Source organism: Dermochelys coriacea, chromosome 10 (assembly GCF_009764565.3).
Source record: "Dermochelys coriacea isolate rDerCor1 chromosome 10, rDerCor1.pri.v4, whole genome shotgun sequence".
Taxonomy (NCBI): domain Eukaryota; kingdom Metazoa; phylum Chordata; order Testudines; family Dermochelyidae; genus Dermochelys; species Dermochelys coriacea.
The window spans coordinates 2,985,303-3,011,191 of record NC_050077.1 but is presented as its reverse complement, the minus strand read 5'-3'; the positions used below and the strand labels follow the sequence as shown (position 1 = coordinate 3,011,191).

The 25,889-nt window shown below is 39.9% G+C and overlaps 1 protein-coding gene and 1 long non-coding RNA gene across 9 annotated transcripts in view; both read right to left on the bottom strand.

Annotated features, from left to right (window-relative positions):
• ARHGAP17 (Rho GTPase activating protein 17) overlaps positions 1–24,534 on the bottom strand; it is a 71,789-nt gene extending 47,255 nt beyond the window's left edge. For 2 of the 8 annotated variants that reach the window (XM_038420416.2, XM_038420427.2), the window contains exon 1: positions 24,192–24,534. In XM_038420416.2, coding sequence (XP_038276344.1) covers positions 24,192–24,244 — 53 coding nt within the window. In that variant the 5' untranslated portion in view covers positions 24,245–24,534. Of the gene's footprint in view, positions 1–6,004; positions 6,114–7,683; positions 7,713–23,427; positions 23,466–24,191 lie in introns of those variants that run through there. The other 6 variants (XM_043493908.1, XM_043493913.1, XM_043493909.1 and 3 more) reach the window with 5 other exon arrangements.
• LOC122456114 lies at positions 16,182–18,618 on the bottom strand. The gene is made up of 2 exons (XR_006274794.1): positions 18,580–18,618; positions 16,182–18,390 (listed from the first exon to the last, which is right to left on the bottom strand). It is a non-coding gene; the product is annotated as an uncharacterized LOC122456114 (long non-coding RNA).
• Positions 24,535–25,889: the final 1,355 nt, after the last annotated feature.

Below are 25,889 nucleotides of genomic sequence, written 5' to 3'. Positions count from 1 at the left end.
AGCCCAGGCAGCAATGCCTACACTGCCAGTTGTAGCCCTGTAGTGTGACCCCAAGTCAGTTGACCAAGGCTCAGACTCGCTGTTGCAGGTTCTCTCTCTTTTTTTTTTCCCCCCAGTGAAGACATATCCTTAGCCTCAGTGTGGCAACATTTTGGAGAGGCCATTGGCTTCAGAGAAAGTCACAAATCCTGTCCAACCAGCACAGTAAGGATTCTGTGATCATGGATGGGCTAAAAAGTAGGTCAAGAGCTACAAAACAAGAAGCTTAATGCCTTTTAAAAGCTGATAAGAAAGCAACAAGAGCAATCCTAAAACAAAAAGTGCTGTAAAAAAACTTGGACGCTCACTAGAGGTAACTCCCATCTTTTCATGTACTATTTATAAATATATCTGCTACTGTATTTTCCACTCCATGCATCTGATGAAGTGGGTTCTAGCCCACGAAAGCTTATGCCCAAATAAATTTGTTAGTCTCTAAGGTGCCACAAGGACTCCTAGCTGTTTTTACTAGAAAACAAGTAACTCAGTTCAAATGTAAAACTGGTAACAAATCTTTATTCACACTGTATATGGAATCTTAACTGTTGGTTAATAGATGCCTATGGGAATAGTTTGCTTCATGATGAAATGACAAGTCTGAGCTCCTAAACTCTGACAAGATTATAGCAGAGGCAAAGTTATCCATGAAAACATGACATAAGACTTAAGTTTTTCCTACCATTTGATTTTCCTTAACTAAACGAAACCTAGTTGTTTGCAACCCAAGAGAAGCCAAATGGATAGCTTTTGGCAATCTAACATTTCAGAGCACCTTCACATAGGGCTATGTTGCCAGTACATCCTGCTCACTTTCTATAGTACAATAGGCAGGATTTGCTGCCAGGAAAAATGGAAAATTAGCAGCTCTGTTCAAAAACAAAGACAAAGTATTCAGAATTAAAGAAGTTAGTTTCCCATAAGAGTCTTGTTTTTCTAAAGCTAACTAGAAATTCCCCATAAAATGTAACTTGACAAAGACAGACATTTGACATTTATTGATTAATATTTTTTCACCCAATCTACACTGTACTAAGATTCAAAGCATCTTGGTGATTAGACTTTAGCTCTTTCCTATCACTTCAACTATATATGCTAGTCTGAAGTTCCAGGTCTTAAAAGTCTTAACACATCTGATCAGAGAAAAATGCCCAAAGGGGAAAAACATGATGTTGTGGAACACCATCAAAGCAAATGGTCCCCAACTCAGTTTCAGATTTCTGGCTGATCTTAGTGGAAATAAAACTAAATGTAATATTTTCTAAAAAGTAGTGCCAAAGTTCAGGAAGAGTTGGCTACTTTAGATACTGTTAACTGTGCAGTAAATTAAATAGAAATAGCTATAACTTCCATCTCTAGACAGATAAAATACATAAGAACTTTTAATACAAATTATTTACCATAAAGAAAACAGTTAAACTTTCATTGGCCTTTTTTAACCACTGGAGATAATATGGGGGAGTAGACTAACTCCAGGATTATCATGGACATGACAAAATATTTGTTTTTTCCCCCTTTCCTTTTATCCATTCAGCTCTCAATTGTTTTTTAAAAATTGGTAAGTTATCCTAGATAGTCTCAACACAACTTAAAAGTTTTATTACTGAAGCGATAACCCATACTTCCCTTTGTTTTATCTCCTATTAATGTGAACTGGAATATATTGTTAGCATTCACAAGTTCTGTACTTACCTACTTCTATAAACAAACAGTTCGGGACTTTTGAATTTGTGGTTTGCTTGCGGACCTGAAAAGACCAAAAACATATGCTGTCCAAGCAGCACGAAAACTTGGCTTTTCCTTAAAGGCCCAATCCTGGTTCCACTGACATTATGGGAATCTGCCTACTGCCTTTAATGGAAGTGAGTACGTAAGTGCTATGAAGTTGTTCGATAGGGAGAGAAGAAGAAGTGTAGCAAGTTTTATGAAGTGCATTTGTTGTTTTTAGTTTTGTATCCTTTTAAGAAATAGGACTTGTATAAAAAGCATTAAAAAGTCTTTAGGGGTAGTAGAAAAATATTTTCTACAATTTGTCCCTGCCTTTGGAATTATACAACAGTGGTCATTCTTCAGAGCCATTTTAATGTAGGGGAACTATTTTCTCCTTTTGGCAATCTGTGCCAGCATTCAGCTTTCTGGACGCAGCAAGATCTGTTGCAGGAGTTTGATTTTACTGGCATAGCATTTTGAACACAAGCCGAAAGAACAGAACACTGTTTCTCTCACCACAGAAACCAAATCCACCTTAAAAAGAAAAGGAGTACTTGTGGCACCTTAGAGACTAACAAATTTATTAGAGCATAAGCTTTTGTGAGCTACAGATCACTTCATTGAGCTGTAGCTCACGAAAGCTTATGCTCTAATAAGTTTGTTAGTCTCTAAGGTGCCACAAGTACTCCTTTTCTTTTTGCGAATACAGACTAACACGGCTGCTACTCTGAAACAAATCCACCTTATTACTCAACTACTCTGCTCTCTGTAGTCTCATCTGCTTTGGTGTCAAAAGTAGTTTTTACTATTTTACTCCTTTTCCACTGGCATCTGTGCAGCTCAGAGATTCAGCTTTGTCTGTTCTGACTGCAGAATTACTACATGATGCAAGAGTCAGCAAGATACCAGCTTTGCTTTCAGGACACCTCCCCGAGTCTGCAGGGCTTACAGTCAGAGAAAGCCTTTTTCTTGTTTTTACATTGACTGAGCAGATTTGATCTGGAAGTGACTGACAGGTAAACATGGAACCTCAATGGCCCCTCCTCTCCACTTACAGATAATTTCCAGAGTAGAAACACAATAAAGTACAGAAATCTCGGAGAGTATGCACACATGGACAGTCAGTAGTTGAGAGGATAAGTTGGAAATAGTTTCTTATGGCAAATGCTGTTGCTCATATGATCTTCCCAACTTCTCATTTTGTGTCATTCAGCCTTATTATCAAGTGCATTTAGTGTGAAATTGCTGAGAATGCCCTCTCTCAACTTCAGCTTATTTTATTTGTGAAGACAGCTTCACTCGCTCTTCTGCCCAACAGGGAACAAGCTGCGTGCTTAATGCCTGAGAGGAGCAAAGGGAGCCAGCAAATTATTCAAAAATTAGCTCTTTGTATGACACCTGTTGCTTTACATAGAGTTGATTTCAATCTTCCTTGACTGGGAGAGAGGACATAGGATATGGATGACTTGTGGAGAAGGCTGGCAGGAATGGCAAAGGGGAAGATCTCCAAACACTACTGCACAGATTTCTCAAAGCATACTTCCCTATCCTTCATACTTCAGTTTTGACTGTCCTGCATTCTAGGTTTTGTACATGATACATTATGAACAAGATTAGTATATAATCCTGATCTGAGGAGAAGTGTTCAATTACACACTACATTTAGATAGCTAAAACAAATGTACCAGGTACATTTGACACTCAGAACTGCTGTTAAGTTACTTGAAAATTTTATTTTATTTGAGACATGGTAGAATTAAATATTTTCTCATCAGAAATCAAGACATGAACCTATGCTCGCACTTAACCAGAACAGCATAGACTCAAACTTACATGAAGTGCAGAATAGCATAGCACAAAAAGTCCTAGACCAAGTCATTTAGTGTGATATTTCTTTTTGGTTTCAGAATGGTAGCCGTGTTAGTCTGTATCAGCAAAAAGAATTGAGGACTACCTGTGGCACCTTGGAGACTAACGAATTTATTTGGGCATAAGCTTCCATGGGCTAAACCCACTTCATCAGATGCATGTAAGGTGCCACAAGTACTCCTTGATTCTTTTTGGTACATCTTAATGCTTTTTGCCCATTACTGAAAAAATGGATACCAAGCTGTAAGGATGCTTTTCCCAACCATATTCCTTTTCACTTGGCATCCTGACTTCCCTACATGCAGTGTGCTTCATGTCTATGGAAAGTTAGACAAGCCATCTTCTTTGAAATTTCTTTTCAAAAAGTAGTTTCCCCTGAGAATTACTCAATATTTAAGAATATAGCATATGCTCCGACTAGGCTTAGGGACATGCAAACACCATCTTTTTTCAAAACATATGCTGCTTCAAAGTTATTTTGCCATTTTCAAACATAATTCTAGCATGGGATTTCTCATACATCCTTATCTATACACACACCTCTTGATAAGAGAGCACTTGAACTTTTCAAAAAGTAGAATGAAATGTTTTCTTCTTTCATAATTATACGTGGAAAAAGCTAAAGGTTATATTTAAATTCAGCTTCCAATAGGTTTTGGCGAAGTTCTAATATTCAATTTTGGCAGGTTTAATTATCAAGTCAAATAGGAGGCAGCACTATTACTTCCACAGAGTGCGGAAGGAACAGCCCAACAAGGGATGTTAGGAATCTAATCCATCCGGTCAATTCACATTCTCCTTTATATTCTCCAACTCAGGAGACAATTTGGGGGCCAGATTACATTAGACTATAAACTCCGCAGGGAAGGGACCACGTCCTCCTGTGAGACAATACCAAACTCAATGAAGCCCTAATTCTGAGGTGGCACTACCACAATACAAACTACCAACAACAGTGTGCACACAGTAGGAGCTAACATTTCCAGAGTGCATTTCTCTTCTACTTTTTCTTTTAAAAAAAAAAGCTTACAAGAACTCAGAATAGATTAGGTACTATTTTCCAAATATTTTAGCAATGATTAGGGATTGGCGTGTTCTGAAATCCCAGCACAGCCATTTATTTTCAGTGTTTTCATACTCAGGTCGATAGCAAGTTAATATCCATACACTTTGGTTCTTTGTCCATGCCCAGACAGCATAAGCCATACCACTAAAACCAAGCCACCCATGATTATATGTACACAAAACACCACCATGTATTTAACAATCAAATACAAGGTGGTGGTGTTCCACAGAGCAGAGCAGGCAAGGAGTTTCCAACTATCACTTTATTTATTTTTTAAGTTGAGTGGGTGGTAAGGTGCCAATCCTGTGCTCAGTACCTACTACAGCAACCCTCCTATTCCGAGGGTAGGCAAGCCATTGCTGGCAGATGTCAATGATGCAGCCCAAGAGGTGGGGCTAGTCCTTAGGCCTTGACAATCCAGCACCATCTTGAATGGCCTGCCCCGTTTTAAACAAACTAGTTTCCTACTGTGAATGAATTTTAAGACAGTTTATTCCACAAACTATAAATAAGTTATATCTATCTCCACCTCTTTATTAAGGGTTTTGCATTCATCACCAGATGAAAGCATTAGCTCAAACTTTAGACATTAGTAACAATACATTCTGTAATTTTGGAACAAATACTGCATGAATTCACCCAAACAACTCTTCCTGGATTAAGAACCAGTTTGGATGACAGCTTGCAGTTCACAGCATTCAGTCAAAGGAGTTTGTTCTGGAGCAGCAGCTTTTCTGGTTCCAGAACGGTTTTAATACCCAACCCTCAAGAAAGTTGATTTAATTATCTGACAGGTGCCATTTTTAAGAGCACAAGGTGTTTCACTGATCAAGAACTACAGTTTTAGAAACTTATGAAGAAACAAAAGCTTGCTGATATAGTCACAAACAATTAATAGTTAATAACTTCAATTCTCATGTTCTCTCTCTTGCTCCATTGAGCTCTTCCAATGAACTCTGCTCAAAAGGTATGGCCAGTTTTCTAGTTAAGTTAAATCTGTTTATTCAGTTTAGTTTTAAACAACTGTTACATACTAAGCCAGATATAATTCCCACCACACAACTTTGACAGGAAAAAGTTATTCTAATCAAAGGCATCCCAACAAGTTAGACATTTAAATACTTAACTGTGGGCATTCAGTTTAATTTAAAATAACCTTTAAGCCACTTTGTGTGCTCGGGTATCAATGGAGTAGGGTAAGCATCTAGACAGTGGCTGATTTTACATGCCACATGTATTACAAATTCTGTGCACAATGTGGACAGATACAGACTGAACACTAATATCAAACTTCGTTGCTTTAATGATGAGTTAAAGGCAAACCTTTTATACATCGCACAACTTCAGGTCTATGAATGCAGAATAAGTTCCTTGTTGGAGGAAATTACCACACGGACACTTCAAAGAGAAATTGTGTTTCTTGCCTTGAGCCTGAATCTGATTTCAATTTCAGATATGAACAAAAAAAATCAGAAGCAATTAGTAACTAAGCTTCTACTACATCTTCTGTGTATTATACTGACTTAGAAACTTGTCATTGTCAAGTTGTATATTTATTGCAGCTACACTATACCTTATTATACAACTAAATAACTTGCTGGAATGTTAGGACTTTAGTGACCCATTTTCCGGTATTTGTTACATCTCCCCAATAAACAAAGTTAGAAGTTTATTTTAAATGAGTGTAAGAGCCCCAAAATAAGTACTCCCATTGACTACAAGAAGTGCACTCCCATCGTTCATGGAATGCAAAAAGTAAGTTCTGTTCACTGAAGATACTAAATGCTGTGAGGGGGAAAAAAAAGGTCAAACATTTAACTCTGGTCAAGATAGAGACCAGCATCTATTTTTTTAAGCAGTGCAACTGAAAACAAGTGTGACATTAAGTCAGTAATTAATGTTCTTAGATAACAGAATGAGTCAGAAGTTCCCTACATGTGAGGCTGGCAAGCTTTTAGTTCTGGAAAAGAGCCAATTCCCTTGCTAAATCACCTGGTGACCTGGGAGTTCCCTTTCACAAAAGAAAATAAGCCCCCCCCACTCAGATTTCTAAACTTTATTTTTTCCTGCCCTTGTCACCAAGAAATAGGTAGGCAGCGTACAATTTAATGTACTTTAAAGCTCCATAATCTTTGTAATTGCAATTGCTGTACTGCTACATATTGAAAGAACACCTTAGCTCTTGTTATATATCATGAGATGTGGGAAACAGTAAGATGTTTAGTATATACAGCCATTAAAAACGTACGTTTAAAATACCACTGTCTCATTGCTTAGTTTTAGATGTAGGCACACAATATTAATAGCATATGCTTGCAATAAAAAAGGAGAACCATATAAAAAAGGACAACTATATAAGTAGAATTCACAAAGCATGTTGAATTAATTAAAAGCATTTAGACTGTTTTTTTGCATTGGCAAGACTGAAGTCTTACATCTCAGTCACATGATCTTCCCAGAATTGAGAAACATATTTTAAGCAGAAAATGCACATCTGGCCAGAGATAGATGGTTTACATAACTTTACAATGTCCCTCCCTAAAAAAAAAAAAAGCATGAAGTGTACAGATTCAGACATTCAAGGTGACATGACAGTTATTACTATAAAGGAGAAACACAGCCAACATGATACCAAATAAGCCCATTTATAACCTTCGATAGTAGAGGTAGAGACTCTGATATGATACCCAAATGGCACTGCAGTAGTATTTAATTTCTGAATCTAGATGTTTGGTGCTCTAGAACGACATCAGGGCTAAGAATAGATGCAAGTTCTATGCAGCCAAAGCCATGGAGAAAGAAGGCAGCAGTTTGTAAGGAGAGGCAGAACTGTAGATAACAAAAATTGAGCAAAGCAAATTAAACAAGGAACAAGGGACAGAAAGAGGCAGGAGTGAGAAAGTGGGCAAAAACCAGAAGTGACGCAGCAACAGTCAAGGCATGACAGTAGGGAAAATGGGGGCTCATGTATTATAGAACCAGAGAACGCAGGCCATACTTACAGGCTGGGACACATTATCCAGGGAAGCAGCGACTCTGAAAAAAAGATTTGGGGTCATAGTGGATAATCAGCTGAATGTGAGCTCCCAATGTGATGCTATGGCCAAAAGAGCTAATGCAATCCTGGAGTGCATAAACAGCAACCTTGAATAGGCACAGAGCTTAGTTTACCTCTACATTTAGTACTGGTGTGACTGCTGCTGGAATACTGTGTCCGGTTCTGGCGTCCACAATTCAAAAAGAATGTTGATAAATTGGAGAGGGTTCAGAGAAGAGCTATGAGAATGAGTAGAAAAAACAGTGAAAGACTCGAGGACCTCAATCGGTTTAGCTTAGCAAAGAGATGGTTAAGGGCTCAATTACAGTCTAAGTATTTACGTGGAGAACAAATATTTAATAATGGGCTCTTCCCTCTAACAGAGAAAGGTATAATATGATCCAAACGGCTAGAAAGCTTGAAGCTAGACAAATTCGGACTGAAAACAAGGTGTATATTTTCAGCAGTGAGTAATTAACCATTGGAATAGTTTACCCAGGGTTGTGGTGGATTCTCCAACATTCATTTTTAAATCAAGCTTGGATGTTTTTCTAAAAGATCTACTTTAGGAATAGGTCAGACTACAGCAGTTCCTTCTGATGTCCATGAAGGACATGGGAATTGAGGATTTAGTTAAAAGCTCAGTCTTTGCACATTCAGGTCTCACTCACATCGGTTTCCTGAGAGAGAGAGAGACGCCTGTGTAAGAATTAAAAATTGGGCACAAAAGTTTTCCTAATAACTCTTAAACAGGTTCCAATCTGGGCTGGACTCTCTGCTCCAATAACTAACTTTCATCTGAGATTGCTCATTTGAGTACTGCGTTTTGCATCACTGGACACTCAAGTCTGTTTTTATGTTACTTAGCTACCGTGTATACAGAAACCATGTTAATGTGTAGAATATGCAGAGTAATGTTACCACCATCCTGGCATGTGTCATGCACGGTATGTTTTTGCTATTCAAGCATGAATCTGGAAATTAACTGTTACTAAGCATCTGAGAATGAATTATGGAGCTCTGAGTAAAAGTCTAATTCAGGGTTACTAGTCTCATACTATAGCTTTTGTTTTGACATTTTAGCATGTTTAGAAGTTGGCTGTTACAGTGCAAAGCATTAGATTTAAAAATACATCAGACTTCTGTTTCACAGTGTTTTTTTCACATAAGGACACTGCATTAAGACCACTGGTTCTGTATGCCCGGTCAGTTTCTGACTAGACTTAAACCAGCTTGTTAGAAATGTGATCCAGTAACATAATGCCTCATTCCCATTTCTGTTCAAAGCAAAAATTAAAGAAGCTTCTTTCATGGTCTCAGTTTTACATATTACTGTTTTCTCTTCATCTGAAGCCACATGAATACTTTAGAACAATTTAAATAGGGGGGAAAAATCTTAGAATTATTCCACCACTACAAGATCTTTTGAGGTATTAATTTATCAAACTTCAGAATATTTGCTTGGATTATAATCCAAGCAGAGGTATGAAGCTATACTACTTATGCACAGCTGTTTCAGACTTTAAATGCAGCAACAGACATTGTAGATGGAAAGATGTAAGGGTAATGAGGTGGTCTGGACCCATCCAAGGAATTTATACTTTCCAACATAATAGGTCAATTTTACAAAATAAGACCTGAACCATTAGCCATGTGAATTTTACATGCTCATATCTTGATGAAGAGGTCATCTGCAGACAGACATACAAACTACAGATTTGATCAAGGGAAATGCATGAAAACGATTGCCCTTCATATCATACACGTTTCAAGTGTTAGTGGTCTGGTACCATCTAAAACCAAGTTTGATTTTTTTAGTACATTTTACAAATATGTTAAGGTCATTTACAAACCACATGTACTGTTTCTAGTTTATACCCATTCTTGTCACTTCGCAATGTAATTAATTTAAGAAGAAAACAATTCATGAAAAGGAAAAAAGCCTCCACCTCACTTAAGTGGAGAAGTTGTGGCCTCACCCAGCTGGGTTATTTAAAAAAAGGCTACGTTTCCTGTGGGATTCTAAAAGTATAAAATGCACTATGATGTGATTTTTTAGAGAAAGGAATGTTTCATAAGTTTGAGAAGGTAACTTAAACCTTAAAAACAAATACTTAGTGGTTATTTACCCAAGTCATTAGTGAAAATAATTCACCCTATAAAACAGGGCCACAAACAGACATTTGAAAATCTCCCTGGTCTTACTTGTGTCTGCACTAAGTGGTGGTTTAAACACGGTAATACTAGTAAAGGTTAAGTGTGACCTTGTTTCCAGAAGTCTTGGTAACTATAGCAATGAAACAGACAAACAAACAACCAGCTATCAAGCACACCTTAAGACAATGAGCCAGATGCAGAGAGGAATAATTTATTGAAATCAGTTAGTAAGCCATCACAAATTTTGGACAACTTCATTATAATCCAGTATAGTAGATTTACTGTGGCTCACCGTATTAATTTGTATAAGACTAGAGTAACTCCTAGAGGCCCCAGAGATCAAGACTCCATTATGCTATGTGCCATATAGCTATAGTTATATAGTACTTGAGAATGTGGCCCCAATTCCCAAACGGGGTATTTAGATTCTACTGCAATATGAAAGGACAGTGAGTCACTCATTTTAACCAATAACGAAACCTTGCTTCCAGAAGTTATATACAACTTTAAAGTGTCCTACAAACAAAGTCGTTATTACAGGTCACTGTGCACAGGCAAGTTATGAAACATGTACCATAAACAGGCTTAATTTATTAAACGGTCAAATGGCCTATTACCACAAAAACTCCCTTGTTCTGAGTATGATCCATATGTCCACTCCATCAGCAACACACCTAAAAACAAACAATTCAAGTATCTAACCAAAATAGTTGGCTTTAGACAATCCCAAGTGAACTGCATTACTATTATTATATAGAAACAGCTTGTTAGAACTTTCTCTCTGAATAGTTATTTTAGCAGATTAAAATCATTCCTATTTTAAGATTCTGTGAGTATGAGCTGGTATTAAAATTTTCTAGCTCTGAAATCACAGAATTCTTCTGTAGAGCTGGCACTGTCTAAAAGGGGACTGAGGTCAGCTTAATGCTGCCACTCAGGGTTGTGGATTTTTCACACCTTGACCAACAGTGAAATTGACCTAATCTTCTAGTATAGACCAGGCTTTATAAAATAGACTGAAGTTACCCTAGAACCTTCAAAAACTAGAGCGGTAGCTACAGAATGACTCTGTTGGCTGAAAGGTTTTGGCCAGTCAGGCACTCTGATATGAAGTTCTTGTAACATTAACAAATGAAGGCTTATACCCTTCATGCCATAATTTAGCCTTTTCAGCATCTTTTAAAAAAGTATTAATACAAGAACTGCACCTGTTTCTCAAAATTGCAAGTGTTCATATTTATTAGTACATTTATAGAGCACCTCCAAAAGCACTCAGGGCACTGAACAAGGATAAAGGCAAACTTAAAATTACAAAGTGGGTAAACAGAACAATAATTTTGTTCAGTAGTTATTGAAAGACATCAATCCTGAGCAGGCAACATTTCTCTTATCCTTAAGTCCTGGATTTTAGCTCATTTGTCTGCTGTACCAAAGAACTAAATACCTTGCACAGTGTCTACCCAATAATGGATTGTCAGTTGTAGAAAGTCTGCAAAACAACTATTAATCACCATCACTTTTTGACTAGCACATTTTAAACATTCTACTACAAGAGGCAGAAAAACATTTTACTGGAGAAAAAAAAATATTGTCAAGTGAAGAGAAATAGTAAAGACTTAACACTGAATACCAAGGACATGTAAAATTAACAGCATTTTCTGCCAGCTGTTGAGGGAACTTAAATAAGAACAGAGGCCAGATCTGCTCTTGTAAAAAACAGTTGATGAAAATGAACCCATTAGTCCAAAATTTCATGTACAGAAGGTAGATAAAAAGAGGGATACATGTAGAGACTTGTAATGGTTGCACTCTACTCACTGCTACATGGCACCCCTTCTGGGGGTTAGCTCTGCCTGGTTCTGCATCCCCTTTCTTCCCTTCCACCTTTGCAGCTCTCCTCCCACCTCACAGCAGAGCAGTGTAGCTGCTTCAGGACTCACCCCACTGGCCAGGTCACACTGATTTTCCCCTTCAAGGGAAGTCTTTCCAAGTCTCTCTGCACAAGCAATGACAGGCATTCTTCACATGCCCAGCCCTATGTCACTCCTGCAGTGACTCACGCAGTCTTCCCATTCACTGCTCAAAGCAATAAGACACTGCAGTGGAGAGTAGGGGAACCCAGGCCTGCCCTCTATTCTGAGTTCCAGTCAAGGGCCTTACAATGAGCAGTTAAGGTCTGGGTCCTCACAAACCTTACCGCTCTCTTGCCTGGACTACTTCCTATTGAGCTTCTTTAAGCTCTTCCTTTGCCAACCTTCTTAGTCACACCCCTCTCTCAGGCCTACTAGGTGAAGGCTTCTTCCCTGCCACCCTCTCTCAGTGGTGCCCCCTGCACCACTCCAGTGTTTTAAGTGTAGCCAAGTCCTCAACTTTTTTTTTTTTTTTTAAACAGACACCAACCCTCTTTAGCACTATAAGAGTCATGTATAAAGTAGATCCTTTGGGACATTTCAGAAGAAATGCACATTTGAATGGCAGATGAAAAAGCTGCAGCAGTGCAGAAATAGTCACTCCAATTTACTATCATGAACATTAGGTTATTATTCTCACAGAAGCTATTCTTTTATCAGTGTCTCAAGTCAAGTAAATCCAGTATGTTCTCTCACTGATTGTAAAAAGGGAGTCTGGCATATAGTGCCCTCTCTCCTGAAGAGCTGTTAACCAAGAAGCATCATTAACAGAATGATAGAGCAAGCCAGAGGTACATCACCAGACAGTCTTAGGCTGTCCACACTACCACTGATGTTGGCAAAACTTGCATCACTGAAGGCTGTGAATGTTCCATCTCTCCAAGCGACAGTTATGCCAGCATAAGTGGTAGCGTGCACAACACTATGTTGGCGGGAGAGCTTCTCCTGCCAACATAGCTATCGCCACTCCTTGGGAGCAATTTAATTATGTCAACTGGAGAGCTCTCTCCCAGCCGCATAGAGCAGCTACACGAGACATCTTACAGCGGTGCAGCTGCATTGGTATAGCTGTGCCACTGTAAGCTCTCTAGGGTAGACAGACAAATTCTCTCTGCTGTTCCTATTGGGAGAAATTATGTAGGCTCCCTAGCAGATGTATAGTTAAGGCTGCATTGATATCTACATTTAAAACCAGGAGTAAATTCCCTCTGTAATTTGAAGTCTTTAAATCATGATTTGAGGATTTCAGTAACTTAGCCAAAGGATATAGGTCTACAGGGGTGTGTGGGCAAGGTTCTGTTGCCTGTAATGTGCAGGAGGTCAGAGTAGATAGTCATTATGGTCCCTTCTGGCCTTAAAGTCTGAGTATTTCACGCTTGATTTAGTCTCCAAATTTAATCCTTTTTAGTTGAAATTCCCCATAGCATGTATTCATTGTTACTTCAATGCAAGGAATAGCTAAATTGTAGAATAAGATGAAGCATGTAGATAAGCAGAAGGTCTTACCGCGAGAAGTAGATCCAAACTGAAATCACATAATGGATACACTTTTTCCTAACATGAATAATTTAGGGTTTCTATTGCTTACAAATGCATTTTAATAGCATGTATTATATTGCTTCAGTGTACTCAAATCGTCTTGAAGATAGGTGTATGCAGTATTGTTGTAGCCCCGTTGATCCCAGGATATTAGAGGGACAAAGTAGGAGAGGCATTAACTGGCATTTCACCTTGAAGGGTACCTTGAAATGTGTTAACTATCAGGTGCATCCGATGAACTGAGCTGTAGCTCACGAAAGCTTATGCTCAAATACATTTGTTAGTCTAAGGTGCCACAAGTACTCCTTTTCTTTTTGCAGATACAGACTAACACAGCTGCTACTCTGAAACTACTTATGCTAAACACTCTATTCCACCTTGTATGTAGGTGTACATTTCCCAGGCCTGAAGAGCTCTGTTTAAGCTTGAAAGCTGCTCTCTCTCACCAACAGAAGTTGATCCAATAAAAGATATTATTTCACTCCTCCCTCCCCCTCCCCTTGCCTCTGGAAATAAGTTTTGTAGATACGAAGGAACTTATTCAACTCTGGTTTGGTGTTGAAAGGACAGACTGGAAGGATAATCTGATATCAGGTATTCATGCACTGTTCTTGTGGCACCTTAGAGACTAAAATTTATTTGAGCATAAGTTTTCATGAGCTGTAGCTGTAGCTCATGAAAGCTTATGCTCAAATAAATTTGTTAGTCTCTAAGGGACCACAAGTACTCCTTTTCTTTTTGCGAATACAGACTAACACGGCTGCTACTCTGAAACATGAGCTGTTTTGTTTACTCACACAAGTAGCAGATTCAGAATTCTTACACAGATACACATCTTAAGAGCCCGACTAACATCCTTCAAACTAGTACAGATAACTAAAGTTTCATACTAAGGCTATGTCTACACTGCACTTTTGTCAGTAAAACTTTTGCTGCTCAGGAGTGTGAAAAACACACCCAACGGACAGAAGTTTTGCTGATGAAAAGTGCAGGTGTGGACAGCACTTTGTCAGTGGGAGATGCTCTCCCGCCAACAGAGCTATCACCCCTCAGTGGGCAGTTTTATTTAGTTGGCAGGAGAGCTCTCTCCAGAGAACGGCTACGCTGCATGACTTATAGTGGCAAGGCTTTAGCAGCACAGTGGTGTTACTGTAAGCTATGCAATGTAGGCATAGCCTAAGTACAACATACATCAATAATGCTTGCTGTTCCTTGGACACTGACTGTTCAGTAACAGTGCTCCGCATTGCCATGTAGAGAAAACTTTCTATTAATTCCCTTTGCTACTAGCAGAAGTCATTTAGAGGCAATGAGCATCTGATGTTACTTAATAGGCATTTGTCAATTTAGTGATACATGTTAGCATTAAACAGAACTTGCATAGATCTAAAGTTTGGAAATCATATGAATGGACTCAAGAGTGTCCGTTAAGGAAAATGAGATCTTCCGGATTTCAGTTAGCTCCCCCAAACCATCTTTTACACAACGGAGGTCTAACTTGATTTTCATTCACTGAGCAGCACCTGAGCTCCATTTGGAGACACCACTGGGTGGAGTTGGGGCAGGTGCGAGCACCCATCAGCACCGGGGGAAGTTGGCGCTTCTGGCCGCTATTATAAATTTGCCACCCCTGCAAATTTGTCGGCCTAGGAGATAATATGCTGCTGCATAGTCTTAGAGTTTTCAAAATATAATGTAAAATACCAATGGAAGATTAGTGCTCTTATCTGCCTCCCTCAAACAAAGTACACAATTCTGAATAAATAAAAGCAGTATTAAGGTAAATAGTAAGTGTTGATGTGCATGTTAAAAACTCATTAAGAGGGAAAATACACTCCTAAATGTATTCAGGCTACGAGTGACTGGTAGCCTGAGTATCCAGTTTCTGCATGATATTTAAGTACTGGAAATTAACTAACTGTATATCATTATAGATGAAAAACTGATTTAGGTCAGGAGTTACTTGCAGGTACTTTGTAGCAAGCAATGTTTAAGAGTAACATTAAATGCCAATTTAGATCAATAAAATGACAACATATTCCTCATTCCACCTTGTATCTTGACTGTCAAATGGCTTGGAGAACTACTAACTATTGCTTAGCATAATCATTTTTATCCAGGATGTGAGCTTTTAAAAGATACAATAGAACACTTCTCTTGAGTCAGACTGATGTCACGTGTACAGGATATTGAAACACACTCCACTTGTACAGGAGAGCTTGCACTAAGAGGAGAACTAAGTGGGATGTGGCTGCAGTAACTGTTGTCCCATCTCCAATAAGGCAGGCATTTAGGTGGTTTGTGGTGAAATCTGGAAAGAAAGTTATTCAGATTTGCAATCTGTATTCCAAGAGTCCAAGATCATTATTTAATAATAGACAACATCCCTGCCAATGCCAAGAAACACATACACCTGTCAACCTAAAGTTTAAGATTTACATCTGGTAAGATCACTTTCCAGGAAAGCTGGTCTGATCCTGACACCTCCCAGTTTGAATTACTTCTTAGTAAATGCATCCTAAAAACACACGGCTGCTACTCTGAAACCTGGGAACAGTAGTGATACAGATAGGTCTCTGGAATCAGAAAAGAAACCACAGTGATGATTAACATTCATTAGACATGAAGTCTAATAGTCTTAACTGCAAACCTGTTTCTCAAACTAAACAGCACATCTTGAAAAACACCCTTATGAAATCATTTTTCAGATGACTGTAGGTCAAGTGCACATCTGTATTCTTATCACTTGAAAAAACCTTCATACTGACATTACTTTCAGAATATAATATGAGATGGTTACAACTATAAAGCCAAATTCTGACAAACTACCCCAAACCTCATTTTTTTCTTTAAGCACTACCATACTTCAGACCCTGGTTAAAGGGTCTATTGGTCTTGGACACAAAAAATTAGTATTTCAACACTGAAGCAAGAGAACCCTTACAGTTACTTCTAACTTCACTTTAGGTTCTACCTGGCAGAATCAATCAATGTCTGATCACAAGGAGTCAAGGATAAAGAAACAAAGAATAGTCTTAGTCACTATTTCATTGTCTCTTGAAACTCATGAAAGAGAATATAGCAGAGTGTTTGGCATTTACAGAATTTTATGCATTTTACTTAATATTAAATCATGATTGTCTATTTGGCTAAATAGAAGTGAAACTAAAGAGCATACATTTGTCATTGTAGGACATGCAGAATATAGAAGCCACTTATCTCAAAGGCTGAGGCCAATTTAGCATCCAAAACAAGGTAAATGCCTGGCTTTCTGTTATCCTGGCAATAACTTAATATGCAAATTCCATAACAGAAAATCTCAGTTTCACACCCGATACCACCAATTAAAAGATATACACAATCTCATAAAATAGTGTAACAAAATAAATCAAACCATACATATCTAAAAGCCCTGCAAATATCCGAATTGGCAAAAATGAGACTATCAAGGTAAGGACTTCTGTAAATTATTAATTCCAAAAGAAGTTGAAAAATTCTACCTATACAATGATATACTACCAGCTGTGACTGGCAGATACAGTACGCAGCTAATCACATGAAAAAACACAGATCCAATTCCCATCTGAGCTATGGTCAAAATGCCAACCTAAGCAAAATGCCTCTTGGAAACAGCTTCCTGGAGTTGAGGCTTCAGATTAAAGGGAAGCATTAACTTTAGTTGATTATTGTAACTTGATAAAGTCTTCAACTTTACTACTTCTTGCACATCTTGTATTGCCATTTCACCCTTAACTGTAGCAACACTGACCACCACCACACAACAATGCCATGGTAAACAAAGGCAATTAAATCAATAAGATATAAATCAGTCTAGATGATGTGGTATTAAATTTGTTAGTCTCTAAGGTGCCACAAGTACTCCTGTTCTTTTTTTGGTATTAAATTGTAATTCAGTTTCTTTGGAGGATTATTTTAATCAACTATAATAAGAAACAGAATTGGTGGGTATATGTAAAAAAAAAAGGTGTTAAGGCATTAGTCAGGAGTATTCCCATCTACAATTCCTGACAAATCCTCAGAGCAAAAAAACACAAATTCCTCAGTGTTTTAGCACGCCAAATCTCAATGCATTCCAGGCCACGGACACTAGACTACATTCTCAGTTTATTACTAGAAAGATTAGCACAGGGAGACAAACTGTAGCCAGCTGGCTCAGACTGATGTTCAATTTTTATAACATGGAATACAAGTCAGAGACTGAAAAGCTAAAGGTATTACACATTCAACATTCTAGTAAAACTAGAAAATATGGGAAATTTTTAATGATGCACAATTAGCCTGTGAAACTCATTGCCACTATAGGAAGGCCAAGAATGGAGTAGGATTCAAAAACAGGATGGGTATTGATATAACAAGAACATCCAAAGTAATTTTGGAAGGGATGCAACACTTGCTTCAAAGCATAAAACATCCTCCTCTGTAGAGGGCTAAGATGATGCTTCCTGTAATGGCAGGTTATTTTATTATAATTGTCTAGTAAGGAGTTACTTGCAACTTCATCTGAAGTAGCTGGTACTGTCCACTAACAGATAATGAAATTAGAGGGGAGACTGATATCATCCAGTATGGCAATTTCTCGGTCTCTTTCCTGATCTGCATGTTAACACAATTTTTACTAACACCTTTTCACTTAGAGCAGTTCACTACCTTGCCCTTTTCCTCAGTTATTTTAAAATGCAGTAACTTGATATTTTGTTTTACAAACTAACCATGGCTCTTCAAGTTCTGTCCATCTCATGCAGTGTGACTTGTTTCCAGGGCTGCATCACTTGCAGCAAGTCACCAGTTAAAAACAAAGCACTCCACAAGAGTTAAGTGGTTGTTTGAGTACCAGAATGAAGTGGGGTTCCTAACACTATTCTCCAGTGAAGTCTGAAGGATAATTATTGCAGAACATCTAAAACCAGGCAAATTAATGATTTTGGAATTCTGCTCCACTTAACTCTCCACTCCTCACTTACTTTTTCCTCAATTCCTTCAGGGCTTTTGTAATTCCATATCCCTCTTTCAATATATTTACAGGCATACTTCCTAGGTGTGTCACTCTCTACTCTAATACAAAAAGAAAAGGAGTACTTGTGGCACCTTAGAGACTAACAAATTTATTAGAGCATAAGCTTTCGTGAGCTACAGCTCACTTCATCAAAGCTTATGCTCTAATAAATTTGTTGGTCTCTAAGGTGCCACAAGTACTCCTTTTCTTTTTTGTGAATACAGACTAACATGGCTGCTACTCTGAAAACTACTCTAATACAGTCTTTCCTAGTTGCTGCTTCTCCTGTGCTCTTGTTTTACCTATCCTATGTGTTTGACACAAGAAGCAGAAACTAATCTCCCTTGGAAAAACATCAAGGAATCCTTGTGGCACCTTAGGGACTAAAGTTTATTTGGGCATAAGCTTTCATGGGCTAGAACCCACTTCATCAGATGGTGGGTTCTAGCCCAAAAAAGCTTATGCCCAAATAAATTTGGTAGTTTCTAAGGTGCCACAAGGACTCCTCGTCGTTTTTGCTGATACAGACTAACATGACTACCACTCAAACTAATCTCCCTTGATTTCCCACTGTATTCTCATAGTTATCTTTACTTTGACCTAGTTAATTTTTCAAGTGACCACTCTGCTGTAGCACCAGAAGCTATTTCTTAGCACAGAGGATGCCTGCAGCTGAAGTAGCACTATCAGAGCTACAGAAGGGAGACAAAGTTGTAGATAAGAAAACATCCATTTCTAACAGAAAGAGATATGGTAGTTTTAGGTAAGGAATACCTATCGCCATACTGACTGCAGGAAAGGCCTTTCATACCCCTGGAAAGGTCAATTGTGTGGATTCCTAGCTATTTTGAAGAAAAGGCCATCTTTAGCACTAACCAGCTAAAAGTAGACATTTTTCTTACAACAACTGATTCAGCTGAAAAATGGATGACTCAGTTGCTATGCAAGGTTAAGGGGAAGTTGTACATACAACCACCAGATGTTATTTTTGAGAGACTGTGGGAACCTCTGCTCAAGAGGTAGTTATTGCTGTCTATCCTTTTGTTGTCTTTTCACACGATTAGTTAGGGTGTCATATAGCTGTTCCCTTTAGATGATGGCTTGAGGAAAAACTTAACATTTTAAGTAAGTCTCTAAAACGATGTTTCCTAAGGTGTAGTGGGGTGATGCACATAGTCAAGCCTCAATTTTTCTCATCTCATATGTTATGATTCTGGAGTTACATTTGAGTCACATTTTTCCAGGCCAAATGATGCAGTAAATCTGCCAGAGTTCGCAAGGAGCCTGAAACAATAGCTTTAAGGTGTGAATTGCTCCCTTCATTTTAAAGGGCATCCATTCAAATCCAAACAGTTTAAATATCAGCATTGTAACTTAATTCACAGCTTATCAAAGCACATGAAAAAGCAAATGTTATATTACGAAGATTTCCACAATCTACTGAGTAACCACTCATTTTGAAGCCAGAAGGGAATAGGCTTGGGAGATACCACCAAACACTTCCCCCCATCCAACCCCAATCAAGCAGCAGCCCAGCAGGATATCTAAGATGCACCAAAGGAAAGCCAAACCAGAGTTGCTCATAGGCACTCTCCTGTCGGGGGGGAAGTATTTCTACTTCACCATATTCTGTATCATTATTAAAAAAGAAAAAGGAGGACTTGTGGCACCTTAGAGACTAACAAATTTATTTGAGCATAAGCTTTCGTGAGCTGTAGCTCACAAAAGCTTATGCTCAAATAAATTTGTTAGTCTCTAAGGTGCCACAAGTCCTCCTTTTTCTTTTTGCGAATACAGACTAACACGGCTGCTACTCTGAAACCTGTATCATTATTGCAATCTTGTTTCAGTTTCAGACAAACTAACAAGTGTGCAAACATTTAACATCCAGTGTTGAATGTCACTCCTTAAAGTATATTTAATTTAGTCATATATCAGAGTTTTTGATTATCACCACATGGTGGAGTTAACAGGGTATGCATGATTGATTTCACCCCTAGGGAAATGAGCTTTAAAAGAAGTGGGCAACACTGCTTTAGAAGTCCTGAATGCACATTGCAAGCTACAGAAATCACTTCCCCTATTACTGGAAGGTGGCAACTATATACTAGCTCACTGGTCTCACGTGCTGTGTTAAATGAGGTACAAGGGTGATGTCAGACATCATAGTAAAAAAAGTCAGTTCTTGCTTCCCCCTAATACCACCACACACATTCTGCAGAAATAAGCAGATGTTTTCTTGGTGATTTTCAGTCATTCCATTTAATATGGATTTAAAAAGGAATAACCATGAGTTTTCAGTAAACAAAATTTACTTTCCCTGATCAGTGCTTTGCAACTCCCTAAACTGATAAGTCAGCAAAACGTGCGTGTTTATAGTTGGCAAACATACTGATGCTAACTAAGAACTACATTTAGTTAACCCCAAGACTGTGGCTCAGACCTGAACTAAAGCTGGAACTGTATTTAACTCGGACCCTCATAATCCCTGGTTAAATGATCAAGATGCACTGTCCAAAGTGTGAAGTACTTTTTCCTTCCTTAATGTCCCCACTTCCATTTAATTCTTTATGCCATTTGAAAAATAAGTGGTTTAATTCTCTTTGGAAAGAGTCCATGCTTGCAGCCCTACACTCATGAGAAACCTACAATAGGAAAAGTCAGTATGAGTGAGCAAAAAGCTGATAAGGAAATGTTTCCATTTAAAAGCGTACAAGGAATTATAGTAAACAGAATAAAAAGTTAAGAAATATCTTGATAATTCCCTTTAACTTTGGACCTCATGACATGTTAATTTTCATAGCTTTTGTGCCATTTTCAACCTTTTTTCCCTATGAGAAGTTATTCTGTACATGTTTATACTTTAATGAAGCCAGTTACTCCAAGTATTCCAGGCACAGACTATTAACACAGAAACAGGCTACCTGGTAGAGGAATGTGACTGGTAATCATGCCTATATGGTCACCACACCCTGAGAATACCAGCAATGAAACAACTTTGATAGCTTCAACTTCTATCAGACTCTAGCAATAAAAATATTTTTCAACTGCAGTAGTCAAAGATCACCATCAAGGTTGAAACTTCTAGTCCCGTACACATTGCTAAATATAGTTAACAAGATTTCATGCACTCTTGCCATACATTTTTTCTGAAGTGAGAAGTTGTATGTGGCATTTGTTGGCTCTAACTAGTTCCATATATATTACAATAGCTCCAAGAAGCCCCATTTAAGATCAGGATCATTGTTCTACTAACTGTACAAACACTAGATATGATGCTTACCTCAAAAAGCTAATACCTTAAGATGAGAAGATAGATATGGGGCAGGAAAATGAGAATGGAAGAATTTTGAAATATCTCCATATTATAATCATAAATAAAGAATCAGCTATCACAGTCCCCCCCCTCAAGCCATCATTAGATGACATTTCTTATTGGTTTCATGTAGAAGTGAATCCTGAAGAGAAAGCACACACTCTTTACAGGTTTCAGAGTAGCAGCCGTGTTAGTCTGTATTCGCAAAAAGAAAAGGAGTACTTGTGGCACCTTAGAGACTAACAAATTTATTAGAGCATAAGCTTTTGTGAGCTACAGCTCACTTCATCGGATGCATTTGGTGGAAAAAACAGAGGAGAGATTTATATACACACACACAGAGAACATGAAACAATGGGTTTATCATACACACTGTAAGGAGAGTGATCACTTAAGATAAGCCATCACCAGCAGCAGGAACAGGATACTTAGAACTGAGACAAAAGTTGAGTCTTGTTCCAACTTTTAGTTAAAAAAAGCAAAACTCAAACAAGAAATAAATAAGGTTTCAGAGTAGCAGCCACGTTAGTCTGTATTCACAAAAAGAAAAGGAGGACTTGTGGCACCTTATAGACTGATGCATCCGATGAAGTGAGCTGTAGCTCACAAAAGCTTATGCTCAAATAAATTTGTTAGTCTAAGGTGCCACAAGTACTCCTTTTCTTAAGAAATAAGTTACTCTAAAAGATACAAATCTGTTTTAAAAGAACACTAAATCACATTTCAATATGTACAGATGACACCAAGTTATGCTTAGGTATGTGAAACTAGGCCAAAGACCTTCCAAAAAGTCTGAGCCAATAAAACAAAACAAAACTAAATTAGTGGCATTTATGCCTAGTGAAACTTGCACTTTCATTACTGCAGAGCGCTAACTTCCCTTCCAATTAAGACTGACCTGTATTTGTGCAGTCTGAGCTTTCTTGAAAAATATTAAATAGAATTAGAAAAGTGTATAAACAAAATTTACCAAAAAAAATAAGGAAATGAAAGTGAAAGAGTTAAACAAAATATGAAAAGGAAATATACAATTCAAATAGTTTTGTAGGAACTTTGTGTAGCCCAACTTATAAATCAAAGAACTGTACTACCACATTTACAGCCAATCCAGATGGTAAAAAAACATTTGCTTACATTTCTTTTTTGCATCAGTATAACATACCTCCAATAGATTAAAGTTTTTTGCTTTCTGTGTTTACACATGTCAAATTATACTACTGAAAAACAATATACTGATGTGTAAAATGTTGCTTCTCAGGTGTATTTTGGCCTAAGCTAGCTCTAAACTCGTAGCACTGCTGAGATGGCAACATTTAATCACATCAGCTAGGAAACAGGACCCACTGCACAGTTTTCTACTTTCTGTTTTATATTTATGTTAGCCAATCTCATAAATCACTAAAGTGATAACATATATGTGAAAGAAACAAAGTCCTAGACAATAGGATAAAGAGTAGCATAAAAACAGAATTGCCAAACCCCCAATTTCAGGAAGCAGCATTTCCAAAGTCACTTTCAGTATTGATGTAGGAGGATAACAGTATATTCATGTGCAACAGCAGCAGATCAAGTTCTCATGGTGTCCATAAAAAATGAAGTTTCTTAAATTACTCAAGTAGTGTAGCAGCCACAAAACAGTTTCTGTAGGAGAACTGCTGGAAAGAGTGAGGTCATAGTGTATTCAAGATGTTGAGGATATCTGTTTGGCCTTGTTCAGCTGTGGACCTGTCCCCTCCCATATATTTTGCCAGACCAAATTCCGAGCCGAGCTACCTACTAAGGACACTGTGCCCCATGCTGTACTGAGACACAGTCACCGAGGGACTGCTTCTCTAAACCAAGCCCGTCTCACCAAACACCCTAGAGACAAAAACAAAAGGAGGACTTGTGGCACCTTAGAGACTAACGAATTTATTAGAGCATAAGCTTTCCTGAGCTACAGCTCACTTCATCGGATGCAAGTGAGCTGTAGCTCACGAAAGCTTATGCTCTAATAAATGTGTTAGTCTCTAAGGTGCCCCAAGTCCTCCTTTTGTTTTTGCGAATACAGACTAACGCGGCTGCTCCTCTGAAACCTAGAGACAAAGTCTCTCTCTAAGTCAGCCAGGCAGAGCCCGCCCGGCGAGGGGCTGGCACACACACTAGGGCTCTCAAAGAAGTGGGGTGAGGGGTGGGGGGGTGGGGGAGAGTCTATCAAGATGGGAGCAGCCGACCTGGCTGAATGACAAACATATCTTGGCCAGAGCCGTGACCCCTCACCAGCCCGCCTCCTCCGGCCCGGCTGGCAAGTCACGGCCGCGGCGAGGCCAGCGAGTGCCCAGGGCATGTCACTGGACGCCCAGGGGAGGGGCGACCCCCACAACCTCCCTCGGGGGGGCGGGGGCGGGGCTCGACCCCTCCGCAACGGGGGGCTCCAGCCGCCCGGGCTGTCGGAGGGGAGCGAGCGTCCCCGGGGGTTATCGGGGCTGCGGCGCATCTCCCGGGGCAGGGCTCGCGGGCCGCCCCCAAGCTGGGTGAGGGGGCGCCCGGGCTCTGACCTGCCCACTGTCTGGTTGGCCAGCAGCCTCATGCGGTTGAACTGCTTCTTCATGGCGGCGGCTCCTGTCGCGGCGCTTCCCGGGACGACGCTGCGGCCAGACCCGGCCTCTCCCCCCTGCGGCCAGCGGCAGCTCCCAGCCCGAGCTCCGCTCGCCCACCGGAAACCGCCGCCGCCACTTCCGGCTCCGCCTTCCCCGTGAGGGGCGAGTCACGGGGGGAGGGGGGGTCAGCGTCATGTGACCCAGTCGCCGGCCTTGCGCACAGCATCCGGGCCCTGAGGCAGGGAGCGGGCGGGCGGAAAGACCCGGATCGGGGTCCCCGCGTGGGGCCGCTCCCCTGCGGCCTGGCTGTTGGCGCCACGCGGGGAGCCATTTTGTTCCCCCTCGGCGTGGGGCCGCAGCGTCCTGCCCACGAGCCGGCGGCCGCCTAGGCCAGCGCGCCGAGGCCTGCAGGCGGGGCCGGGGGCTGGCGCCGGGCCAGGCCCTCAGCTCCTGAGGTGTCCGCCAAGGAGCAGGGCGAGCCGCGGCGGGGTCTGGCTCACCCCAGCCAACGGGGCGGGGGCCGTGTGCCCCCTTCCTCGGCCTCCCTCCGCCTTGGGCCCTCGTGCTGCCCCTGCGTGGCCGCGAGTTTCCTTTCGGGCCACCCCGCCTGCGCTCCCCTGGGTATTTCAAAACGGAGGGGCTGTTCTCTCAGCCACCCCGACTCGCTCCTTTCCTGATATTAGGGTTCGTTATCATGAGTAACAACAAGCACCCGCCTCCCTCGAGGTAGTATTTGCTGCGTTTTGCGGCACTCCGCACTCTCAGTTTTCTTGTGGAGAGATGAAAAAATAAGGGATGCCCCTTGTAGTAAGATACAATTGAAAACCCTAAGTCACTTTTAGCAGAGCGCAGTAATGCTAAAGAACAGGCTTCTGCAGGAAGTGAATGTGTCCTGTGCCTAGGCAGAGCGCAGTGGCACAGGACATAGTTATATTTCGGTGGCATCTGGCCAGGATACCAAGGCTTAAGACTTGCCAGAAGTGCAATCTTTAATATCCACAAGTGTTTACCAGTTTATTTTACACCCTAAAGTTGCACCACTCTCTACAAGTACATGCTCTAAAAAGAAAAGGAGGACTTGTGCCACCTTAGACACTAACAAATTTATTTGAGCATAAGCTTTCGTGAGTCACAGCTCACTTCATTGGATGCCTAGTTCCACCGAATGCATCCGATGAAGTGAGCTGTGGCTCACGAAAGCTTATGCTCTAATAAATTTGTTAGTCTCTAAGGTGCCACAAGTCCTCCTTTTCTTTTTGCGAATACAGACTAACACGGCTGCTACTCTGAAACCTGTCATACTCTAAAAACAAATCCATTAGCTTTAGTACTGACCTAGAGGGAAGTCTGCTACCGACTGAAACACCAACACCACTTCTTTCTGCACATTGGTTTCCTCTGCTGTGTTATCTTTCATGAAGAATCTATATTTAAAGACATAGAAAAGTAAACAGCCTTATGCAGCAAAATAGAAATCTATTGTAATAACATGTTCGTACAGCCGTACTCCTCTGTGGTTCTCAAAAATGTTACAAGTATTCAACAGATATGTAACCCTGTGTAACAGGCAAATATCTCAATTTTACAGATCAGGCCTTACAGCAAGACACAGATAGAGCTGGAAATACAAACCACGATGACTGCTTGCTTTCCAAG